General features: G+C 40.0%; 1 protein-coding gene across 3 annotated transcripts in view; it reads left to right on the plus strand.

The window, feature by feature from the left end:
* Positions 1-21,260, plus strand: part of XRN2 (5'-3' exoribonuclease 2) — an 80,473-nt gene that overhangs the window by 55,953 nt on the left and 3,260 nt on the right. For all 3 annotated transcript variants that reach the window (XM_027118099.1, XM_027118100.1, XM_027118101.1), the window contains 4 exons: positions 3,178-3,246; positions 3,340-3,471; positions 5,314-5,441; positions 16,281-16,344. In XM_027118099.1, the coding sequence (XP_026973900.1) occupies positions 3,178-3,246; positions 3,340-3,471; positions 5,314-5,441; positions 16,281-16,344 (393 nt within the window). The remainder of the gene's footprint in view (positions 1-3,177; positions 3,247-3,339; positions 3,472-5,313; positions 5,442-16,280; positions 16,345-21,260) is intronic.

Below are 21,260 nucleotides of genomic sequence, written 5' to 3' on the forward strand. Positions count from 1 at the left end.
GCTCTCTTATTAAACCTCTTGTAACCGTTGTCTTTCGAGAGAGATTATCCCTATGACCTGGGATTCTCTCTTCTCCCTGGGAGCTTGTTACTTGGCTGTTTCTTTCACTTCTTAGTTTCAGCTCTTTCTATGCGCGCCTTGCAGGTGTTCCCCTAGAGCCCTCACCTAAGCATGATCTTCCTTCCAGCTCCAGCCCTGCCATTTCTTTAGCTCGCCCAGCATTCCCTAGGCTAGGACTGTGACCTCCTTTTGGTTCTCGCCCCATCTTTCTAATGCAGTGTGGCCGGGTGGTTCTTTCTGAATTGCATCTTGGATTGCTTTTACTCTCTGACAACTTGAAGTGGCCTTACGTTGTGGTCAGAACAAGCCCTTCATGACAACATTCCAGTTCAACCAGGCCGTCTTACTGCCCACTTCTGTTCACATACTTTTTCATTCCAGTTCAGCCCTTCTCAACCGGGGTCCCACCTGAGAATTAAGTCTTGAGAACTTAAAGCATCTACTGCATGTAATGAACCAGTTTGTATCCTGTGCCTTTAGAATGGCACTGGTTATGTATCTTCCTCGGGAGAACTGAGAATGTATGTAGTCACTCAAATCATTTTTTGTAGGGCTTGTTACTTCTCTCCCAGATCCCCATTGAGAAGGCTGCTCCAATTAAACGGAGCTACCCCTTTCCATGTCTGTTCCATCCTGCAGCCAGTCCTGTCCCACCTTCAACCATAGCCTGTTAGGTGCTGTCTTCCTTGGTCCCAGGTGAAAGGCCCCCCTCCCCCATACATACATGCATTTAGCCCACACTCACAAGGGCGTGTGTGTGGAAGGCATGTGCACTCACATGCTTTGATTCAGCATCTTTCCTGTGCCTGTTGTTGCCTTTTCCACTTTCTTCCTTATTAAACTGTTACTAAACCTTTTCTGTCTATTTCCCCTATTAGAAGGGGAGGCAGGCTCCGTGCTTGGTCAGCGTTTGTGCCCCTGATCCCACCGTGAGACCGTGTATGCAGTGGGCACTCTGAAAATTTGTTTGGTAAACTGCCGAAAAGGCCTGCTGACACTAAGAGAAGTATTTTGAGATACTTTAGTTGCAAGTCTTGCTTTATCACCAGATTTCTCTCTCTCTCTCTCTCTCTCTCTTTTTTTTGGCCACTCCACGTGGCTGGTGAGATCTTAGTTCCCCGACCAGGGATCGAACCTGTGTCCCCTGCAGTAGAAGCTCGGAGTCCTAACCACTGGACTGCCAGTGAAGTCCCCAGTTTTCTCTCTTTACTATGTATCTGCAAAGCCCTAACAGACCCAGATACCTATCTCTTTCTCTTTCACCCTCTTAAACCTTTCATACTGCCTGTCGTGCCTGGCCCTGCCCTAAGCCATCTGGAATAGAGAACATCTGAGATAAAGACAGTTGCGGTGAAGAGTGAGTTTGTAAGAGGAACAGATTGAATAAATGAAGTGTTGTTCAGCTGTTCTTGAGCTTATAGCATCTTTATTATAAATGAAACTATTTTTGTGTACTTAAAATATACAGTTAAATCCTACTGCAACGAAAATTTCTCTATAGCAGATGGGCCCTAATTATTTTAAGTGGCAGTATTTGAAGAGGAAAAAAAAGTTAGCTATCTAAAATGTCAACCAGTTCAATAAAACCTTTTTTCACTGATTGCAACTGTAATCTGTAATCTTTGGAGGATCTTTGGAGAATATAAAAAAGCAAAAAGAAGGAAAGGAAATGGTTGAATGTGCAAGTAACCTTTTGGTGAATGTGTGTCTAGTCTGTTGCATGTGTACTTTTCCCACGTCATTAAGTATTTTGTTACATTTTTAAAAATATCAATTGAGCATACCGTTTTTAGAAAGAACCATAGTTTCTTTAACCAGTCCACTATTGTCCATACACTTAGGTTTTACAGTTTTTCAACATTATGAATACTGATGTTATGAGCATCCTTAAGTATAAACCAGGCGCGTATCCAGAGTCCTAGAAGAGACGTTGCTGTGTCAGAAGGAAGACTTGTGTGCTTTGGGAGGCGCCTGCACACACACACACACACACCCCACCAGAAAGGAGTTTGGCCCAGCTTGTTAGTCTGAATGTACAGCCTTTGTGTAGTGTTCAAATGGTGACTGTTACATTATCACAGAAACACACATTAGTAGAGCAGGATACAGGCTTCCAACTGGGATGTTTTGTGTTTTTTCCCCTGTGGATTATTTGTGTTCTTTTTTGATTTTGCAAATGTTTCTGTTGTTGTTTGCATCTTTCTTGTAACAAGAGCTGATCTTCTCTAAGATGCCAGAGGGAGGGTCTTTGCCATGGCCTGAACAAAATGAAAGGTGTTTTTTATTTTTTGTTGTTGGAAACCTCTTGGACCTGTCTCTGATATTATACTGGAATTTCTCAAGAGTTGGGCAGGCAGTGTCTGTTATTTCTCTGTGATCACTCACAATTAGCTTGAACATGACTGTTGCACAGAAAGTTACACGAGGGCCATCCTGGAAATTAGTGGCGGTTTGGTGAGGAAGATATTTAGCCATTTGGCAATTTGGCAAAATCCAGTGACTAAGATCATTTTTTTTTCTTTTCTTTTCTTTTTTTTTTTTTTTTTATGAAAGCTTATTTATTTATTTATTTATTTATGTTTGCTGTGTTGGGTCTTCGTTTCTGTGCGTGGCTTTCTCTAGTTGCAGCGAGCGGGGTCCGCTCTTCATTACGGTGCGCGGGCCTCTCACTATCGCGGCCTCTCTTGTTGCAGAGCACAAGCTCCAGATACGCAGGCTCAGTAATTGTGGCTCACGAGCCTAGTTGCTCCTCGGCATGTGGGATTTTCCCAGACCAGGGCTCGAACCCATGTCCCCTGCATTGGCAGGCGGATTCTCAACCACTGCGCCACCAGGGAAGCCCCTAAGATCATTTTTGGAGAACATTTGAATTTTAGTTATTCTGTGTAAAGGTCAAAAGTGCCTAGTTCCTTGGTGGCCTAGTGGTTATGATTCCAGGCTTCCACTGCCGGGGCCCAGAGTCAGTCCCTGGTGGGGGAACTGAGATCCTGCAAGCCACGCAGTGAGGCCAAAAATAAATAAATAAATGAAATAACGGTGAAAAGTACCTGAGTTTACATGATAGTTAAGTGAGGCTAATCCAGTGTAATCACTAAATTGTGTATTGTTCTCTTCTAGTATTAATTTTAAAGACCCACAGTTTGCTGAAGATTACGTTTTTAAAGCCATAATGCTTCCGGGAGCAAGGTAAACAACAGTGCATTTATAAAACTCTTCAGGTTTATTTTGTGTAAACGAAGTTCATCCCTATAACTAAATTTTGTATTTTCAAATGGTTAGAAAACCTGCACCGGTACTGAAACCTGGCGACTGGGAGAAATCCAGCAATGGGCGGCAGTGGAAGCCCCAGCTCGGCTTTAACCGGGACCGGCGGCCCGTCCACCTGGATCCAGCGGCCTTCAGGGCTTTGGGGTGAGTGGTAGGTTTCTCTGTGTGTGTATTTTGCTTTTTCTGGGTCTTCCACAAAGCATTAAGTCAGCATTTATGCCACAAATATTTTAATATTTAATTAAATACAACTATTTTGCAGATATTTTAATGACTTTGATACTTTTCTGCTTTTCTTCATTTTTTAAAATTCACTTCTGTTTCTTTGGTCTGTATATTGCTTTATGTGTTGCTTGAGAATTCCGTTATTTTCTCTTAAGAGATTTTGCTGTCTAGAAGACTGTTATTTCAAAAGAATAAAACATGCTCTTTACCCTCAAGAAAGTTCTGGCCGAGTTCATGTCCGGGTGTCCCCAGTACCTCTGAGCAGAGCCATCACCTCCGGGGCTTGTACCCAAGCACTGATGTCTCCGTGCTGCCTTAATGTGTTTTCTGGCCTGTTAGTCAGGTTGAGTCTCTTTTAAGATGTCTGCTGGCCATTTGTATCTCCTCTGCTGTGAATTTCTGATTTTTATCCTTTGCCCTTCTTAGCTATCAAATTGTCTTTTTCCTAGTTATGGAGACAACCGTATATAAAAGAGGGAGCTTTGAAACGGTAACACATAAAGCTGGAATAAAAAGAGCAATGTGCTGGGGTAAATATTAATGAGTTATCATCTATGAATTAATGATGATAACTCAAAAATAGATATTTCCAATTCATAGGAAAACCTTAAGATTCAAAATGGGATTTAGGCAGTAGGTTACCATCAGCAGCGTGTACTTTATACAGTGGCTAGTAAGGGACAGTGGGGTCATGGGTTTTGGATCCTAAACGTCTGGATCAGATGCCTTGTCTACCACTTGATATGTTTGTTCACGTTACTGAACCGCCCTGTGCCTCCATTTCCTGTGTGTAAAATGGGAATCATAATCACACCTACTTAACTCATGAAGTTGTTGTGGGGATTAACTGCTTAGGATAGTTTCTATTGTGGTTGGTTGGTCGTCTTCATTCTTAATAGTAAAAGAAATGCAAATCTAAAATATTCTTAAAAGATTTCTTTTTTGCATTATTTCAGCCATTTTGGAAAGCAACATAGAAATACCTCTAAATAGAGTTTTAAGTTCTGAAGGTACTCTGAACTTTTGATCCAGATTCCTGCTTATTGGAATTTATCCTGAGAAGATATTTTAGAGGAGCCTGGTTATATGCCCAGATCTCTCTAGGCATTGTTGTCTATACTACTGGTACTAAATGGTGGACTAGTTTAGTGAAATATGAGATATGAACATGTAAATATTCTATAGGTATAGATGTTAACACCTAGGAAGACTATGAAAGATATAGGGAAATGTTTGATATATCAGTAGTAAACTGAAAATAGTAAGATATAGAGTAGTAGTATATACAGTTGACCCTTGAACATCTCTGGGGTTAGGGGCACTGACCCTCTGAGCAGTCGAAAATCCTCAACCGTGGATTGTATAGGACTCTAGTATTTACTATTGAAAACAATCCACCTATAAGTCGACCTGCGCAGTTCAAACGCACGTTGTTCAAGGGTCAACTGCGTAGCGATAGCAACAGCATGGGTCTTTGAGGACAAAACAAAATATAATGCAAAAAAAGAGAAATAGACTCAGATTATTTTTTGCATAAAGTAATTAATATTTACATGATTATTAAAAATCTTTGGTGTGATAAGTGAATATTTGCTGTCACCATTATCGGGTACTGTTTTGAACTTTGTCCATTATAAATCTTTTAAATTTGCATTGTCTTAATCAGATCTAATAGTACAAAGACGGCTGCCAACATTTATTTATTACGTGTTGGATATATGTCTATATAATTGTTTTGCTGGCTGGGGGGTCCTTTTATAGCCATGTTATGCCCAGAGGCTCTGGAACTGGAGTTTACAGCAATGCTGCACCACCACCTGCGACTTACCAGGGAAACTTGTACCGGCCACTGTTGAGAGGACAAGCCCAGATTCCAAAGCTTATGTCAAGTAAGTTTTCAGTAATGGATTATTTTACCTGCTAAATTAAGTACTGCAACAAAGGGTGGCTTCTGATCTTCATTGCTAAAAAGATTTATTATGTCAGTGCAGACATAGTGGACTTAAAAACGTAATGTTTAGAAGAATTATAAGAGAATACTTCATACAGACTTTCAGATATTTTTATCTTATCTGTATATAGTTAATTGAATAATATGAATTGGATTTCTTATTTTCATTTCTAAATCTGCTTCTGGGTGAACATATGCAGAAAAAGGTATGCCAAACAAGCTCCTGTTTATCCATTAATACAGGTAATGGGGCAGTAGACATGGAATTGGAATTACTTGAAAGACAACAGTATCTGTTTCTTAATTCAAATCGTATCTTAGTAACTGCCTAACATAAAGACAGGCGTTGCCTTAGGTAGAAATATGCCTTTAACCTTGTGGTTCTGTGAAGACTGTGGCCTTTCCTTGACCCCTTATAACTTGTTTTGTGGGCAGAAGTGAATCAGAAATGTTAACTGTGAAAGTGATTATATGGCATTTGGATTGCAGTGGAAATGGGAGAAAATAGTTGAGTGTTGGGCTTTGGACTTTGTATTAATTTTAAACTGTATCCCCATTAACTGTTGTGTCTGAGCTCTGTGGCCGGGCTCATTTTCAGGGAAGTGTAGGTCACGTGCCAAGTTCTCAGAGCCCTTCCTTTGTGAAGCCTGTGCTTCTGCGTTCCGGGTTGTCTGGTTGCTGCCCCACCAGTCAGCCCCTGCGTGGGGAGGAGGGAGACAATGCGGCAAGATGCTAACATTTGTTAAATCCAATTGTTGTAGCATTTAAGTTTTTTTCTGAATGTTTCAAATAGTTGATAAAAATTAAATTTAGAAAAAACAGGAAGGGCTACTCTATTGCAGAGAACCCTTAGAACTCCTTTTAAACCAGTTACACCTGTCAAAGAAAGAACCAGATTAAAGTGAGGATTGTTGGGAAATACTTATGCTTTGTACTTAGTATTGTTTGCATGCTGATTTAGTTACAAAACCATTTTTAACGTGAAGCCCTGTAAGAAAGGAGTTCTGATGGTCTCCTTCTCTCAGGGTCCTGTTTTCACCGTGTTCTGTCTGTCTGTCTGTCTGTGTGTCTCTCTGTGTGGCTTAATGACACTGAATGGCGCATTGTTAGACTCCACCATGAAATCTGTGGACTTCAGCGGTTTTATTCTATTTAGTGAAGGAAGCACAGAAGGGGCACAGGGTTTAATGGGCTTCTTGGAGATCTGCTTGGTTACAGTAGTTCCCTCAGCTGCTTTCCCCCGAAAATTTAGCAAATAGCATTTCTGAGTATTTCCATTTGTAATGCATGCGGAATATGTATCAACATGTACCACATACAACAGAAAAGTCTAATCACTTTGTAGGAGTTATCTGTGCCCTGAGATCTCACCAGTGAGCGGTGAGAGCATCTCCAGCTAATTGTTAAAGCCAGCTGTTTACTCAGACGTTCTTTATCAGTTCCTTTTTCCTTGTGGCTCTTTGCCATTTACTTCTATCTCTACTGGTATCACAGCTTCCAAATACGGGGACAAAATGAGATGCAAGTGCTAGAACCAGGTATAATCTCTGTGGATTAGTTTAGCCAGTACTCCGCAAGACCATGGTTGTGGGGAATTTCTGAGGTTGTTGCATTGAGTAGACTTTCCGAGGTGTGGCAAGAGGTTTGAGTAGCAGAGGTGAAAGCACACGTGCTCTGTGTTAAGTGGCTTCCTTCCACCTCCTGTTTCCTAAGGCCCAGTTGCTGGCCTGCTGCCAGCAGGATAAACCATAGTTTATCCAGATGGCACCTGGACATCTTACTTAAAACTTTGAAGTCTTTTTTTCCCACTAACTTAAATTGACTTATTTTTAATTTGTAAAGTGTATCAATACATTATGGTTTTGATGTGCTTGCTGTATGTTTTCAAATATACATCAAAATGAATACAACCACGAAGAGAACAAGCTTGTTCATGGACCCCCAGAAAATCATCTTCTGTACCACCTGTGACATGTATCACACTTGGGGAAATATTGCCTAGATCAGTGGTGCTTAATCAGGGAATCATAGGCCATATGAGAATCTGTAAAAGTCATGGAGTCCCTTCCCAGAAAATCACTCAGTGTGGGATTCATATAAATCCAAGTACTGCATCCGAGGTCCCCTTCCACCCTGCAGGATCCTGTCCCAACAGTAAGAGAAAGAAGTCAGAAAGTTCTTTTATTTATCAAGGTCATACCAGAGGTAAAGAATTTCATACCTTTCAGGGCCTGCAATTCTAGAGTTCTTAGTTTGCCTTTTGTGGAAACAGACAACTCTTGTCAGCATCTGGGCATTTTATTTAAAATAGTGGGGTCCCCTCTTCCCTTTTATTACTTTGACTAACTCGTCATTTGCTGTTTTATAGCACTTAATTAGATAAAATTTGTTTATACTTACAAAGAAGCTTTGATTAGAAACTTTGATTAGAATCTGTTCCACTTAGAATCTCTTTAATTACATCATTAAAAAATAGGAAATATGCTTTGTGAAGTAGGGATTCACTTTGAGCAAGAAACAAGTGGCCCTCTCTGCCTGGTGACTTGTAAACATTGAGTCACCTGAGGATCAGTGCTGGGACTCTCATTGTATTTAACATATCTTTTCAAAGGGGGTGGGGATGGGAGGAGTGAAAAAGTTTATGGAAAAAAATCAGCCAGGATGCGATATTTAAATTGAGCCAACAAGGGGGAATTTGGAATACTCCAGGCTGAGAGAAAATAATGAGCTTGAAGTACACTGCAAGTAGTCAGGTGGTATTAAGCTTAGAATATAAAATTAGTCACAGTATGCATTGGAACTGATTATGAAGGTAGGGAGGCTGATTTTTTTTTTTTAACTGATGTTTTAAATGTATGTTAACTGTAATACACATTAGTTAAATAAAATATGGTGTATAATAGTAAAACATTTTAAAAACCAATAAATCCATGATCGTGAAATAAGCAGTTTCTCTGTTAATTCTTCATATATGCAATTTTTGAAAATTAGGTTATTATACATGTTTTCACATACACTTTTTATTAAAATGTAACATACATAAAGTGCCAAATCATAAATGTACAGTTTAATTTTTTTTTTTTTTTTTTTTTTGCGGTACGCGGGCCTCTCACTGTTGTGGCCTCTCCCGTTGCGGAGCGCAGGCTCAGCAGCCATGGCTCACGGGCCCAGCCGCTCCGCAGCATGTGGGATCTTCCCGGACCGGGGCACGAACCCGTGTCCCCCTCATCGGCAGGCGGACTCTCAACCACTGCGCCACCAGGGAAGCCCTACAGTTTAATTTTTATGAAATGATTACAGTCATGTAACCACCACTCAGATCAAGAAACAGAAAGTTGGGACTTCCCTGGTGGTGCAATGCTTAAGACTCCGTGCTCCCAATGCAGGGGGCCTGGGTTCGATCCGTGGTCCGGGAACTAGATCCCACATGCGTGCCTCAACTAAGAGTTTGCATGCCACAACCGGGGAGCGGGCGAGCCGCCACTAAGGAGCCCGCTTTGCCTCAACTAGGGAGCCTGCCTGCCGCAACTAAGACCCAACGCAACCAAATAAATTAATTAATTAAAAAGTTACTGGTGCCCAAGAAGCCCCCCATTGTGTCCTCCCCCAGCCACTGCCCCTGCCCATTAAAGGCAACCTGACTTCCATAGATTAGTTTTGTCTTTTTTTTTTTAACGTAGTATCTAACAGTCTCTTAACACCGTTACCCTTTTTAAATTTGTCCTAAAAAGTTGTATGTTTTGCTTCTGAGATTTATCTGCCTGTCGCTGTAGCGCGAGTTCATTTGTTCTCATTGCTTCCTGTGTCCCATTATGTGACTGACCGTCATTTATCTGTCCAGTTGGGATAGTGTGGAGTTGGTCCCCAGCTTGGGGGTGCTTGGAATGGACCGCTGTGAAGCTCTCACATCCTGGTGCGTGTTGTAAACGCTTCTGGTCGGTCCGTTCCCAGAACTGCAGGGTCAGGGCTATGTGCACGGTCACCTTTCGTGAGAAGTGCCAGACACGGCCCGGTTTACATCCCCGCAGCAGTGGGGGGGAGGTCCAGCCGCTCCCTGCTCTAACCAGCCCCTGGTGTTGTCAGCCTGTTCGCTTTTAGCCACTCTGTTGGACGGGTAGTGGAAGCTCACTCACGTTGAATTAGCCTCCTCTTGGTGACTTGGAGCAATTTTTCATGTTTATTGACTGCTTGGATTATCTTTTTTGGTGATGTGCTTGTTTGGGTCTTTTGTCCATTTTTCTACAGGGTTGTCTACCTTTTTCTTTTTACTTTGTAGGAGTTCTTTTATAGTCTGGTTATGAGTTTGTGTGTGGGTTTTTTGTATTGGAAGTATCTTTTTCCACTTGAAAACTTGCCTTTTCCTTTTAGTGTCATCTGATGAGCCAGCATTTGGGGAAAGTGGGTGAGGCGTATGTGGGAACTCCTTGTGCCCTTGTAGCTTTTCTCTGGGTCTTGAATCATCACAATAAAAAACCGAGGACGAAAAAAATTAGTAGATATTTCATGTATTTTGATGTTTTTGTAAGTAATATCTTTTAAATGTCATTTTCCTGTTGCTTGTATATATAAAGAGTTGATTTTTAAATATTGACTTTATCCGACAACTTCACTAAAATTCGTGTATTCCAAAAGTTTGTGTGTTCTTTTGGATTTTTTCCCTACTCAGTCATGTCCTCTGTGAGTTGGGACAGTTCTATATATTCATTTTCTAATCTCGATGTCTTTTGGTCTTTTTGTTTTATTGCACTACCTGGGACCTCCAGTGTGAGTCAGTGTAAGTGGTGATGGTGGGCATCCTTGTTTCATTCCCAGTCTTAAGGGGAAAACTTGTAATATTTCACCATTAAATATGATATTTGCTATAGTTTTTTCATTTATAGAAGGAGTTTCCTTCTATTCCTTGTTTCTAGTGGGTATTGAATTTTATCAAATGCTTTTCCTCCATTTCTTGAGATGGTAATGTTTGTTTGTTCTTTTCCTTCTGTTACATGGTGAATGTACACAGATTGATTTTTGACTGTTAAGCTAACCTGGCATTACTGGAATAAGCCTAATTGTTTGTGATATATCAATTTTGTGTGCGTGTGTCAGTATAGTGTGGGTTATTTTTTCATCTCTATGTTATGAAAGATTAGTTTATAGCTTTCTTCACATGTCTGGCCTCATAAAACAAGTTAGAAAGTGTTTCCTACATTTTTGTTCTCTAATAAGGGTTACTGTGAGCTTGTTGTCATGTCTTAATCCTTAGACTGACACAAACCACTGAATTCTTCTATCTCTTTTTTGGCAAGAGTTTTTAAAAACTTTTTAAAGCAAAAAAATGTGCAGTTACATCTCGTTTCTAGAACCACAACTTGCTTGTGGAAAGACTTGGTGGTGGTTCTGTTTAGGGAGAGATGGTGAAAGTCTGGACTGATCTGTGGCGAAGTGGATTCCAAGTGGAGAAGGTGGGAATGGAGGCACTAAAGGACTGCATAGTTGAACGTGCGAAGTGCAGGAGAGAGAAGATTCCAGATGAGGCTCCTTGTGCACTGAGGGCACCTGGGGGACTAGAGAGTTTGGAAGCACAGGAGGATGGAGGAAGATGGAAGAACATGATAGTTCTGATTTGTGTGGAAGTTGAAATGCCTGAAGACATTGATGCCATCTGCCTGGAGGTAGCGATAAGGATCTGATACCTGCTCAGGAGAGAGGAAATTGGGAATCATATCCGTATAAGCCAGAAGTGTAAAAGTTTAAGCAGGATTGCGATAGGTTAAAGATTTCTAATTGCCCTTGGTTATACGAGAACGTAGAAAAGCCTGGGGTTGTGAGATTGGATTTCCTAGAAGGCAGCCATGTCATTTGACACAGTATTCCCTGATACCTTTGTAAGAGATGTGTTGGAGAAATAATCGGCCTAATCTAGAATAGTTGTTGCATGGTAGTAAACTGGTCACAGTTGTATGATAAGCACAGACAAATGCTGCCAACTGTCAAGAAAGGAAATTCCATGTTCTGGGATGTTTTCCCCAATACTCTTTACATGTGGCTCAACAGAAGATTTGGTTTTTCTTTTCTTTTCTTTCTTTCTTTTTTTTTTTTTTTTTTTTTTTTTTTAGTTTACTGTCATTAATATTTTTCTGGCATATTTATTTCATGGTCTCTTGTGACCTCTAGATTTCATATTTATGCAGACAGACCTAATCCTTACGTATATGCCAACCAGTCCATCCATCCATCCGTTGATCCATCTATCCATTCATCTCTCTCTGTGTATTTTCTCTTCTAATTTGTATCTGATCCCTTACGTTTACATTTATATTTACATATCTTTTTTGAATACAAAGTGTTTTAAGGTAGTATTACCCTTTTAAGAAGAGCAGTGATTCCGGGGCGGGGGGTTGTGGTGGGATGAATTGGGAGATTGGGATTGACATATATACACTAATATGTATAAAATAGATAACTAATAAGAACCTGTTGTATTAAAAAAAATAAAATGAAATTCAAAAAAATTAAAAAAATAAAAATGGATACAAATGAACTAACAAAACAGAAAAAAAGTAATTATGGATTTTCAAAAAAAAATGTCAGATGTCAAAAAGGATTATTTTCTAATGTTTAACTGTTTCCACATTAAATTACTAATAAAGTGAATGTAAAAATTGTATTAAAAAAAAGCAGTGATTCCAGATGTTTTACCCAAGATCTTTTATTTTCTCCCCATGAATCTGTGTTTGTCAAGATGCTTACTCCTGAAGTGCATGTGTTAATAAAGTATGTTTATTTTTCCTTCCTGTCTTAATTGGGTGGGTGTAGTCATGTGAATTCTAAACTTTGGAAATATTGAAAGTAGTTTGCAGAGATACCCAGTCTTGCCTTCTTGAGACCCTGAGCTTCTGAGCCTCCTGGTTGAGGAGGCAGCTCTCCTGGTCCTTCTGACATAAAATAACATGAAGAGTCACCTCAGCTGACAGCACAAGTGCACGTGAACCATGGAGCAGCATAGTGTGTTGGGGTGGGGGTGGTCCTGGCTTTCCCTCCACCCTTATTAGCCTTGTGACCTCAGGCAGGCTTTTGTCAGTACTCCCTTTCCTCATGTCTAAAATGATACAGAGAACACCCATCTCACAAAATATTCACAGTAAGTGAGTTTAAGTTATTAAGTACTTGAAACAGTACCTGGCACATAGTAGATACTGTGAAAGTATTCAATGATAAAAGATCAGCATTCCTCTTTATAGAATTTTGAACTTCAAAATTTGTTTAGAGGGCTTCCCTAGTGGCGCAGTGGTTGGGAGTCCGCCTGCCGATGCAGGGGACACGGGTTCGTGTCCCGGTCCGGGAAGATCCCACATGCCGCGGAGCGGCTGGGCCCGTGAGCCATGGCCGCTGAGCTTGCGCGTCCGGAGCCTGTGCTCCGCAACGGGAGAGGCCCGCGTACCGCAAAAAAAAAAAAAAATTTGTTTGGAAATAGTTTTAGTAAAATTGAGATCTAAACTGTTTAGTCAGTCTTTTAAAATATTTGTAGTATCAATATCATAGCTGGTTTTTCATGTGGGGCAGAGTTAAATCAAGGAGAGCCATTGGTCATACTTCCAGCTCTGTTGAGTGTCTGCTGCAGGCATTTCTCACTGTCAGTCTTTGATGTGTCAGTTTTTGGCTGACGGGTGATTGTCCGGGTACTGGGAACTTGTCAGAGTCAAGTGCAGCCCCAAGTGCTCAGCATGAATAAAGCGTTCGCTTCTGCAACCTGGAGAACGTGACATGTCACTTCTCTTCATTTCAGTCGGTAAACTTGTCAATTAGCTGCATTTGAAAAGTGATTTTTGATTAGTGCAATCAGTAAACATGGAATCTTTTCCATGATTGCTACGCTGATTAGGTAAATTGTCACTTGAGGAGCTATTGGTGAAGCCTTGGTTTCTGTGGCTGTAGAGCTCTAGAAAAGGGATATGTTTTTAAAGACCACAGGAAAAAATTAGCTGTCATTTTTTTTCTCTCTCTCTTGCTTGTACCTTTGTGAAGTGCAATTCACTATCTCAGATTTTTTTTTTCTCCCTCTCAAGTGGATCTTCTTTTAGAGCCATACAAATGAATGGTAATAAGTTTGTTTTACATTCTACTTCTCAGCCAGGAAATAATTTCTGCTTTATGAACACTTAAGGGCCATATATATTGCTCAGAGCCACATGAAGAGATTTGTTTAAAGGTAGCCTTGAAATTTGTCTTCAGTCCTTTTTATTTTTCTTCTTGGGTTGAAAGCAAGAGATATTTTAAAGTCTTAACACAATTTGTTTAGGTTTTTAACAAAAAACTATAGTTTTTGCATGTGCTGAGTTTGTTGTATGGGAAAAAAAAAGTTGTGCTGGAGGTGAGAAATAGTGAAAGCAAAACAGAGTGGGCAGCACCTGGCATACCAGAATTGGTGGGATAGGAGCTCTGGCTGTTTTTCTAGACATTTACAGGTATACAATTAGACTACTGAGAAGGGCTCCCCCTCTCCAAAAAAAGCATTTACACTTAGTGAACATTACATTCCAATTCTACTTAGAAATACTGGTGTGCTTAATCTAACACGCAGCGTATTTGGATCTAGTGAACATGTATTTCCTGATGGTGAGGACTTTCCCTCCACTTAATACTGTTCCTGGGAGGAAATATACCAGCTTTTTCCCTGACTTTATTTTTCATAAAACATTAGGATAAACATTTCTGAAGGCTTTTCTTAATGTAAATGTGTTTTTTTATTATCTTCATTCAATTTGATATTTATTAGGAATCCTGTGTGGAAGCTTTTATTAGTACCATGGAGAGTGTGTTCTGTGATGACATCATATATAAAGAGACACCATGCAACCAGAGTCATGGAATTAAGTTTTTATGTTAAAAAGAGGCATGTTTCCCGGGTGACCACAGTGATTCTGGGACATGTGAAGTACAGAGCTAGACAGGCGTCCAAATGAAATTTACTGTATTTCTTTTGACCTTTGCTATATTAGCTAGTTTTTTATAATAAGACACTAAAATATAATACTTCTGGGAACATTTTAACCAATTTTCACTGACCTAAGTTTTGTGCAGTATCTGAATAGTTACGGACTACAAGTTTAACAAAGTAATCATCAGGAAAAGTGGCCAAAATGTTGGTTTTACTTTCGGTAGATTGCTTTCTCGTAACTCATTGAAAATCGTATAGTGTATTTTAAGTTTCTCTACAGAAGTAAACTGCACAGGGGGTTTGCTGTCTTGTAAGAATTTCTGGTTTTCCCTCCTCCGATTTAGATTTTCTGGTGGTGTACAGTCTGCATAGTGATTCAGAAGTTATTCTGCGCCCAGACTAGGGATCCTGGCCCTGTTTCCTGTGGATTGTGTGGCAATGAGCTTCCTGAGTTTCCATTCAGGTTCTGAATATCTAATGACCAACGGGAAACCTCCTCAGCATTGTTCTCAGTTTGACCGCTACTAATTTGGTTTTTAAGAGATAAAAGGGGGACTTAATGCAGATTGACTAGGGATGCCACCTTTCTTTCAGTTCAGAATGGAATTCTGCTTGGAAGTGATGGTGGTGAAGGCCTCGCGCGTGCACTGATCGCTAGGCCAGGGGCTGGGGTGGCTCCCCTGGGGTGGTTTGTCCATCTAGGAGGCTTTCTTGGGGCCAGTACCTCAACTGTGTTGCTTCCAGAGCAGCAACAGCTGGGTGTTTCATGCTGGAACCTTTGTGAGCAGCCAGGTGCTTTACTTGTTCCAGATTCTCCTTTGCAGGGGGTTTTAAAGCACAATTCTACTTTTCTTTCTTCTTTTCTCCGCCCCCCCCCCGCCCCCAAGTAAACCCAGATTGCATTTTTTTGGTTGGTAACCAGAGATAAGCTTTCATTTCTTCTTTCCTTTAAGAAAGTAATTTCGAAAAGCATGTTTCTAGTTTGTGTTTCCATTAAAATGTGAGCCTGAATACATTATGGTAAGCCTTGTTGTCCTTGGGCCTTGGGAGTCTGGAGGAGGTTACTGTCCTCATGCGGAGACCTCATTAGACAACTCCTGGAACAGCTGTTTTAATTAGGTCACACTCAGACCCTGCCGGAAGGTGGCTGAGATGACTGAGACTGGGGACTGGAATGGTGGTTGGTTGATACCAACCTGCCGACTGTGCTGGGGGTGCCCTTCATCCCATTTACACAGAGGACCAGCAGCCACTTAACTATTCCTTGTAATTCGTTCGATGTTCCCAGCTTAGCTTCTGTTAGGGGAAGAGGTTTGACTCTCAGAAAACAATAGGGCAGTCCCTTTATGAACATGTCTTCTGACCTGTGTTCGAGAGATTGTGTACTGTCTGCTTCATGTTAGCACAGCTAGGTAAGTCAGCGTTCTTTCCAGTTTACACATTTCGGGGGCAAATTTTAGGATTTCTATTAAAGTTACTATTCGTTCAGTTTGTATTTACGGATGAAACCAAAATACCATCGTTTTGCACAGCGTTTAAAATAGAAATGTAAAACACATGTATAGCTTTATATACACAGATAGTGAGGGAGAGAGAAATGTGAGGTTAATGACCAAGGCTTCTAAAACTATGTTTTGTTATCAAAGGAGAAATAATTTAACAGATTTACTGACCCTGTTGGTTTCATATCTTTTTACATTTCCAGGGTGTGTAATTATGCTAGTTATTTAATTTATATTCAGTCTCAACTTTTTTCAAGAATTTTTAATTATAATATATGTGGGTAGCTGAATAGTGATTACTTTTCAAAAAATAAAAAATCTCCTGTTCAACCCTTTCCTGTTTATCTTCCAGATATGAGGCCCCAGGATTCCTGGCGAGGTCCTCCTCCCCTTTTCCAGCAGCAAAGATTTGACAGGTAATATTAAAGCAAATATGACTTTTCAGTAACTTTTCACGTCAGCATTTGAAGTTTGGGCTTTCTCTGTGGTATGAAATATACTTTCTTCCCTCTAAATAGTTTCTCTTGTGCCCTTTCTTTAGGAAAATAGATGGTTAACATGTTGAAGTAAAAGATTCATGCCTGTATACTTTCCTGCTTTTCTTGGTTCTTGGCCTTTATTTTATTGATGCTTTTGAGGTGCCCTGAAAAATGCAACACAGAGAGCTTAAAGTTGTATTAGGTTTTGGTCAGGCTAAACAAATTTCTTTTTAGAAGTGTTGTGCAGCTTAATGAGGCATAACTAATGGAGTTCCACTTTTATCATTTCTGTGCCGGCAGCGCAGCATCAGTACAGACCAACCATTGATTCTTGCTGCAAACCTCTTGAAGTCCTAATCAGCTTCTTTCGTACAACTTTTTCAGGGCTGACAGGCCTATTGTAGTGCAGTGTCACTGTAGGTCAGTAGTTATTAGTTGCCACTGAAAACAGTTTCTTTAACTACTTAAGACTGAACTGAATTAAATGCAGAAGGGACTCAGAAGAGGATTATGGGATCTGCAGTCTAATAAGTACCACGGACGAGCAGGAATGTGACATGGTTTAATAACAAGGGATGTTTGACATGTGTTCTTTCATTGATAAGTTGTGCTCTCCGAAGTCAGGTGGTCTCTGCACGACAAGGCAGCCGGGCGTGTTATGAATAATTATATTAACATCTGAAGAATAATTTTTTAAGGGCAGCTTTAAAGTCTGTCGTCTCATGCTGGTCTTGCCAGCACCAGTAAATGCTAAGACGAGTTTAAGCCCCCACATAGTACGGCTTCCTTCTTTGCCTTCCCAGTTCTGATCTGTTTTGTTTGCCTCTCTTCTGCCGTTTTAGCAGTCTGAGCTGTTCACATCTGAAATGAATGAAGTGTTGTTATTTGAACAGGGTTATAACCTCTACCCCCTTTAAGAAAGGTCTTTCTTTAGAGACTCCAAAACCTCATTTCATTATTTTCTTCAAGAAGATAAAAGAAATTATGTTATTCAATTGTTTATTAATAGTATCAGCTACTTAGTGCAAGCTGCATTTTAATTTAAAATAACTGCTACTGCCTGTGTTTATGTTTTGTTTTCAGTATAAGTGCTCAAGGCACATGGTATGTACCACTTCAGCATCCTCAGAGTAGCACCATTGTCAAACAGATTAAATGAGTGAGGGGTAAATTTTTTCTAAATTACATATTACCACATTCACACCGATCTCATTTTAATAACTGTCTTTCTCCATTACGTTTGTCAAGTTTGATCCTAAGATTTGGTTTCTCCACTTTGTTGCTTGCCTTTTTCCCATATTATTAATAATCGCCAGTATTATCATGTGCTTGGGAAGTGCCAGCACTGTGCTAACATGCTTTTAGAAACGCAAATTCGCTTATTCCTCTTAGCAACCCTTTGAAGTGGATGTTATTTTTACAGATGAGGAAACTGAGGCACACAATTCAGTAGCTTATCTGAGGTCTCTCTTCCTCACCATCCTTTACTAAGAAACTTTTCACTCAAGCGAAACTCATCAAAAAACTGACTCTAAGCATCATATTCCATAATGCCACAGGGACTTCACAGAAGAAAAGAAACTTTTCACTCAAGCGAAACTCATCAAAAAACTGACTCTAAGCATCATATTCCATAATGCCACAGGGACTTCACAGAAGAAAAGGAGCCCCTTCCACTTTCAAGGCACCCTTTCTTCAGTCCTAAAGCTTTCCTTCCCTCTACACATTGTTTCCCTAAGATTATCACCTTGTGTCCTGACATCCATCGGGTTTTTTTGTTCTGCCCTAGCCAAGTTGGTATCTTCTGGACTGACTCTGTGAACCCAACAGATCTGGGACATACTTTGTGGATGTTTTTGGTTTAGTTTTAGTCAGAAACTAAAATCATGCTGTAGAGCAGAAGTTACGTGTGAGCGTAATATAATTCTTTCTTATGTCTTAAATCATGGTCATTTAAGACACACACCATTTATTCATAAAGAAAACAAAGTTTGAATTCAGCCTCCTAAACTTCACTATTAGCCAGCCTCTTAGCAAATACAGTACATCACTCGTTTCTATAGCACGTGTCAGTCTAACCTTTCTGACCTTACAAGACATAGAGGAGAAAATACAAACTCATAGTCACTTTGACTTTGCTGAGATGTCACAACTGGTAAGTAGAATTCTTCCTAGAACCAGGTTTTACTGATGATTAGTTTAGTACTTTTCCACTGCACAGTTTTGAGTGTTTGGTTGAAAACCCTATTAGAGAAGAAAATTTTGAGTGTACTTTTTTTTTTAATAAACTACACTGTTTCTTGAATTAATTCCTACTTTGAAATAGTATATATAATTCATATATTCATTTCACTTAAAAATACACTGGGCGCATCCCTGCCCCCACCTTCTTCTCCCCACACAGAGACAACCTAGCGATCATTGTGTTGATGGTGAGTGAGGTCCAGCATGTGCCTCCTCCTCATCTGAGTTTCTGCCCTGTTGTCTGTGTCTTTGCCAGCGGAGCATTCTCTTTTCTGGCCGTATGCAAGGTTTTTTTATCCATTTAGTTTTTAACTTAAATGGGTGCTAAGCTCAAAGCTGATTTGCCACATACACACACACAGACACACACAAACACACAGACACACACACACACACAGACACACACACACACAGAGACACATACACATAAAGATACCCCAGTGGTAGTATGTAGTTATGTCACATTACCAGCTACTTTCCAGAGCAGTAATTTAGAAACTTAAGAATATTGTTGCTATTCATGATGCCAAATGCCTCAGTTAAGTTGCCTCAATCGATGGCTACTGATTTTAAAAAGTTAAAATGTGTCAGCCTCAGCGCTTCCATCCCAGATTTAAAATGTATTTTCCAGGGTAAATTTCAGTTTGTAAGTATTTGCAAACTAATATAATTAGTACAGTGTAGAAAAATGATAAACTTGTGTAAAATAAAGGCCTTTCTGCCACTAACACGCAAAAGAGAGTAGTACATGTCCCTCTTACTTGCTCTTTCCATTTAATTTTAATTAAATTATTTTTATAAATATTATTTTTGTCAAAAACATTTCAAGTAATCATTTCAAACAAAAAGGAGAACTTTGTGCTTTTAAATTGTGGCTTTGTTCCTAACCTATTTTTAAATCATAAAATAATGTAAAATTGCATTTATAATGTATTTTATCCATACCAGCAGATTTTCCTGAAACTCAGTTGAGTGAGTTTTAGCATTATAAAACTGTAAAGAAAAAATGATCACAGTTAATACAATGTGTGAGTTGCACTTAATGCAAGTGGGTTTTGCATGCTCAGTTTTGATGAGCCTCCTTGGTCACAGCACAAGCCTCAACCCCTCAGTCCTGCAGAGAGTGGAAGAGACCATATGTTCTCTACATATGGAGCTGTTCTTGCTAAATAGATGAGGCCTTCTCACTAAAATATAGTTGTATTAATGAATCCAAAAAATAATTAAAAGCCCTGAATATATGCATATTCTTTCTGAGGTACAGATTTTTCATTTTATTTTGACTCACAGAAAATTATATTATTAGAGTCCTGATTTCACCACGAACTGTGAAGAATAGCATTGGCCTTTCTAGAGTTCTTAAAAGAGCTGTTCTTAGAGCCATCACACAAAAATAATTATCTTTGGTGTTTGAAAAACAAAACAAAACAAAACAGGCAAGCTCCAAGTGAAGGGAGGAGAGTGGGGGGTAGAGAGGATGGATTCAAGCTTGAATAGCTGTGAGAAGAATGCATTACACAGTGAGCCCAGCTTTGGGCTTTTCCCCCTAAGACCTAGGAAGTGAAATTCATAAGCTGATCAGTTATAGCTAATACCAGCTAGTCAGTGCTTTAGCAAATTTAAAGTTTGCTTATAATTCCTCCCAACATCTGTAATGGCCCCAAAGCTTCTAATGCTAAAATATACTGGAGAATTTTGCTACTGTTTATTCTTTGTAGTGACTGTTCTATAAACTGGAAGTTGAGGAAAATGCCTCAAGAAAGTTATGTCATACATGGTGATTGCTTTTAGAGGGTAATCTTTGCTACATTGTTTATGTGACAGTTTTAAATTGTTATGATTTAATACATCATACCTGTTGCTTTGTATCTGCAAAGTTAAAATAGGCACTTGAAGACAATTAAAACATTTCTTTTGACCATAATCTGGGCCAGCAAACTGGGTTATAATAGCTGTTGAATCTGTGTTCCCATGTAAACTGTACACCAAATGCCAGTCAGCCCATGCCAATTAGTGCTCATGTTGCTAGGTCACCGTGGTCAATTGAAAGCTGCATCAATAGAACTTGAAAAGGTTTCCTCCTGATCAGACCTTCTGACATATTGAGCAGAATAATGGATGGGAAAAAACAGCCAAGTCCCCTACCCTAGATTCAAAATACTCAGCAGTAAGAATTCATTTGCAGTGTGCAATTAACTAGAAAGAATGGACTCCAAGAACCAGCCTGGACATTTTTTAAAATAAAGCCTCATTCTCCTGTCTTGTACATGTTTACTCTTTGGATAGCATCTTATTATTATTATTATTTTTTTTTTTGCGGTACGCGGGCCTCTCACTGTTGTGGCCTCTCCCGTTGCGGAGCACAGGCTCCAGACGCGCAGGCTCAGCGGCCATGGCTCACGGGCCCAGCCGCTCCGCGGCATGTGGGATCTTCCCGGACCAGGGCATGAACCCGTGTCCCCTGCATTGGCAGGCGGACTCTCAACCACTGCGCCACCAGGGAAGCCCTGGATAGCATCTTAAAATGTAGCCAACTTGGTGATCTTGGGTCCAAAACTTTAAGTGACTAAAAAGAAAACTTGACAGTTGAAGGTGAACAAAATTTTTTT

The sequence above is a fragment of the Aethalodelphis obliquidens genome, unplaced genomic scaffold (genome assembly GCF_003676395.1).
Source record: "Aethalodelphis obliquidens isolate GAN/ISIS:26980383/991018 unplaced genomic scaffold, ASM367639v1 scaffold18, whole genome shotgun sequence".
Classification (NCBI taxonomy): domain Eukaryota; kingdom Metazoa; phylum Chordata; class Mammalia; order Artiodactyla; family Delphinidae; genus Aethalodelphis; species Aethalodelphis obliquidens.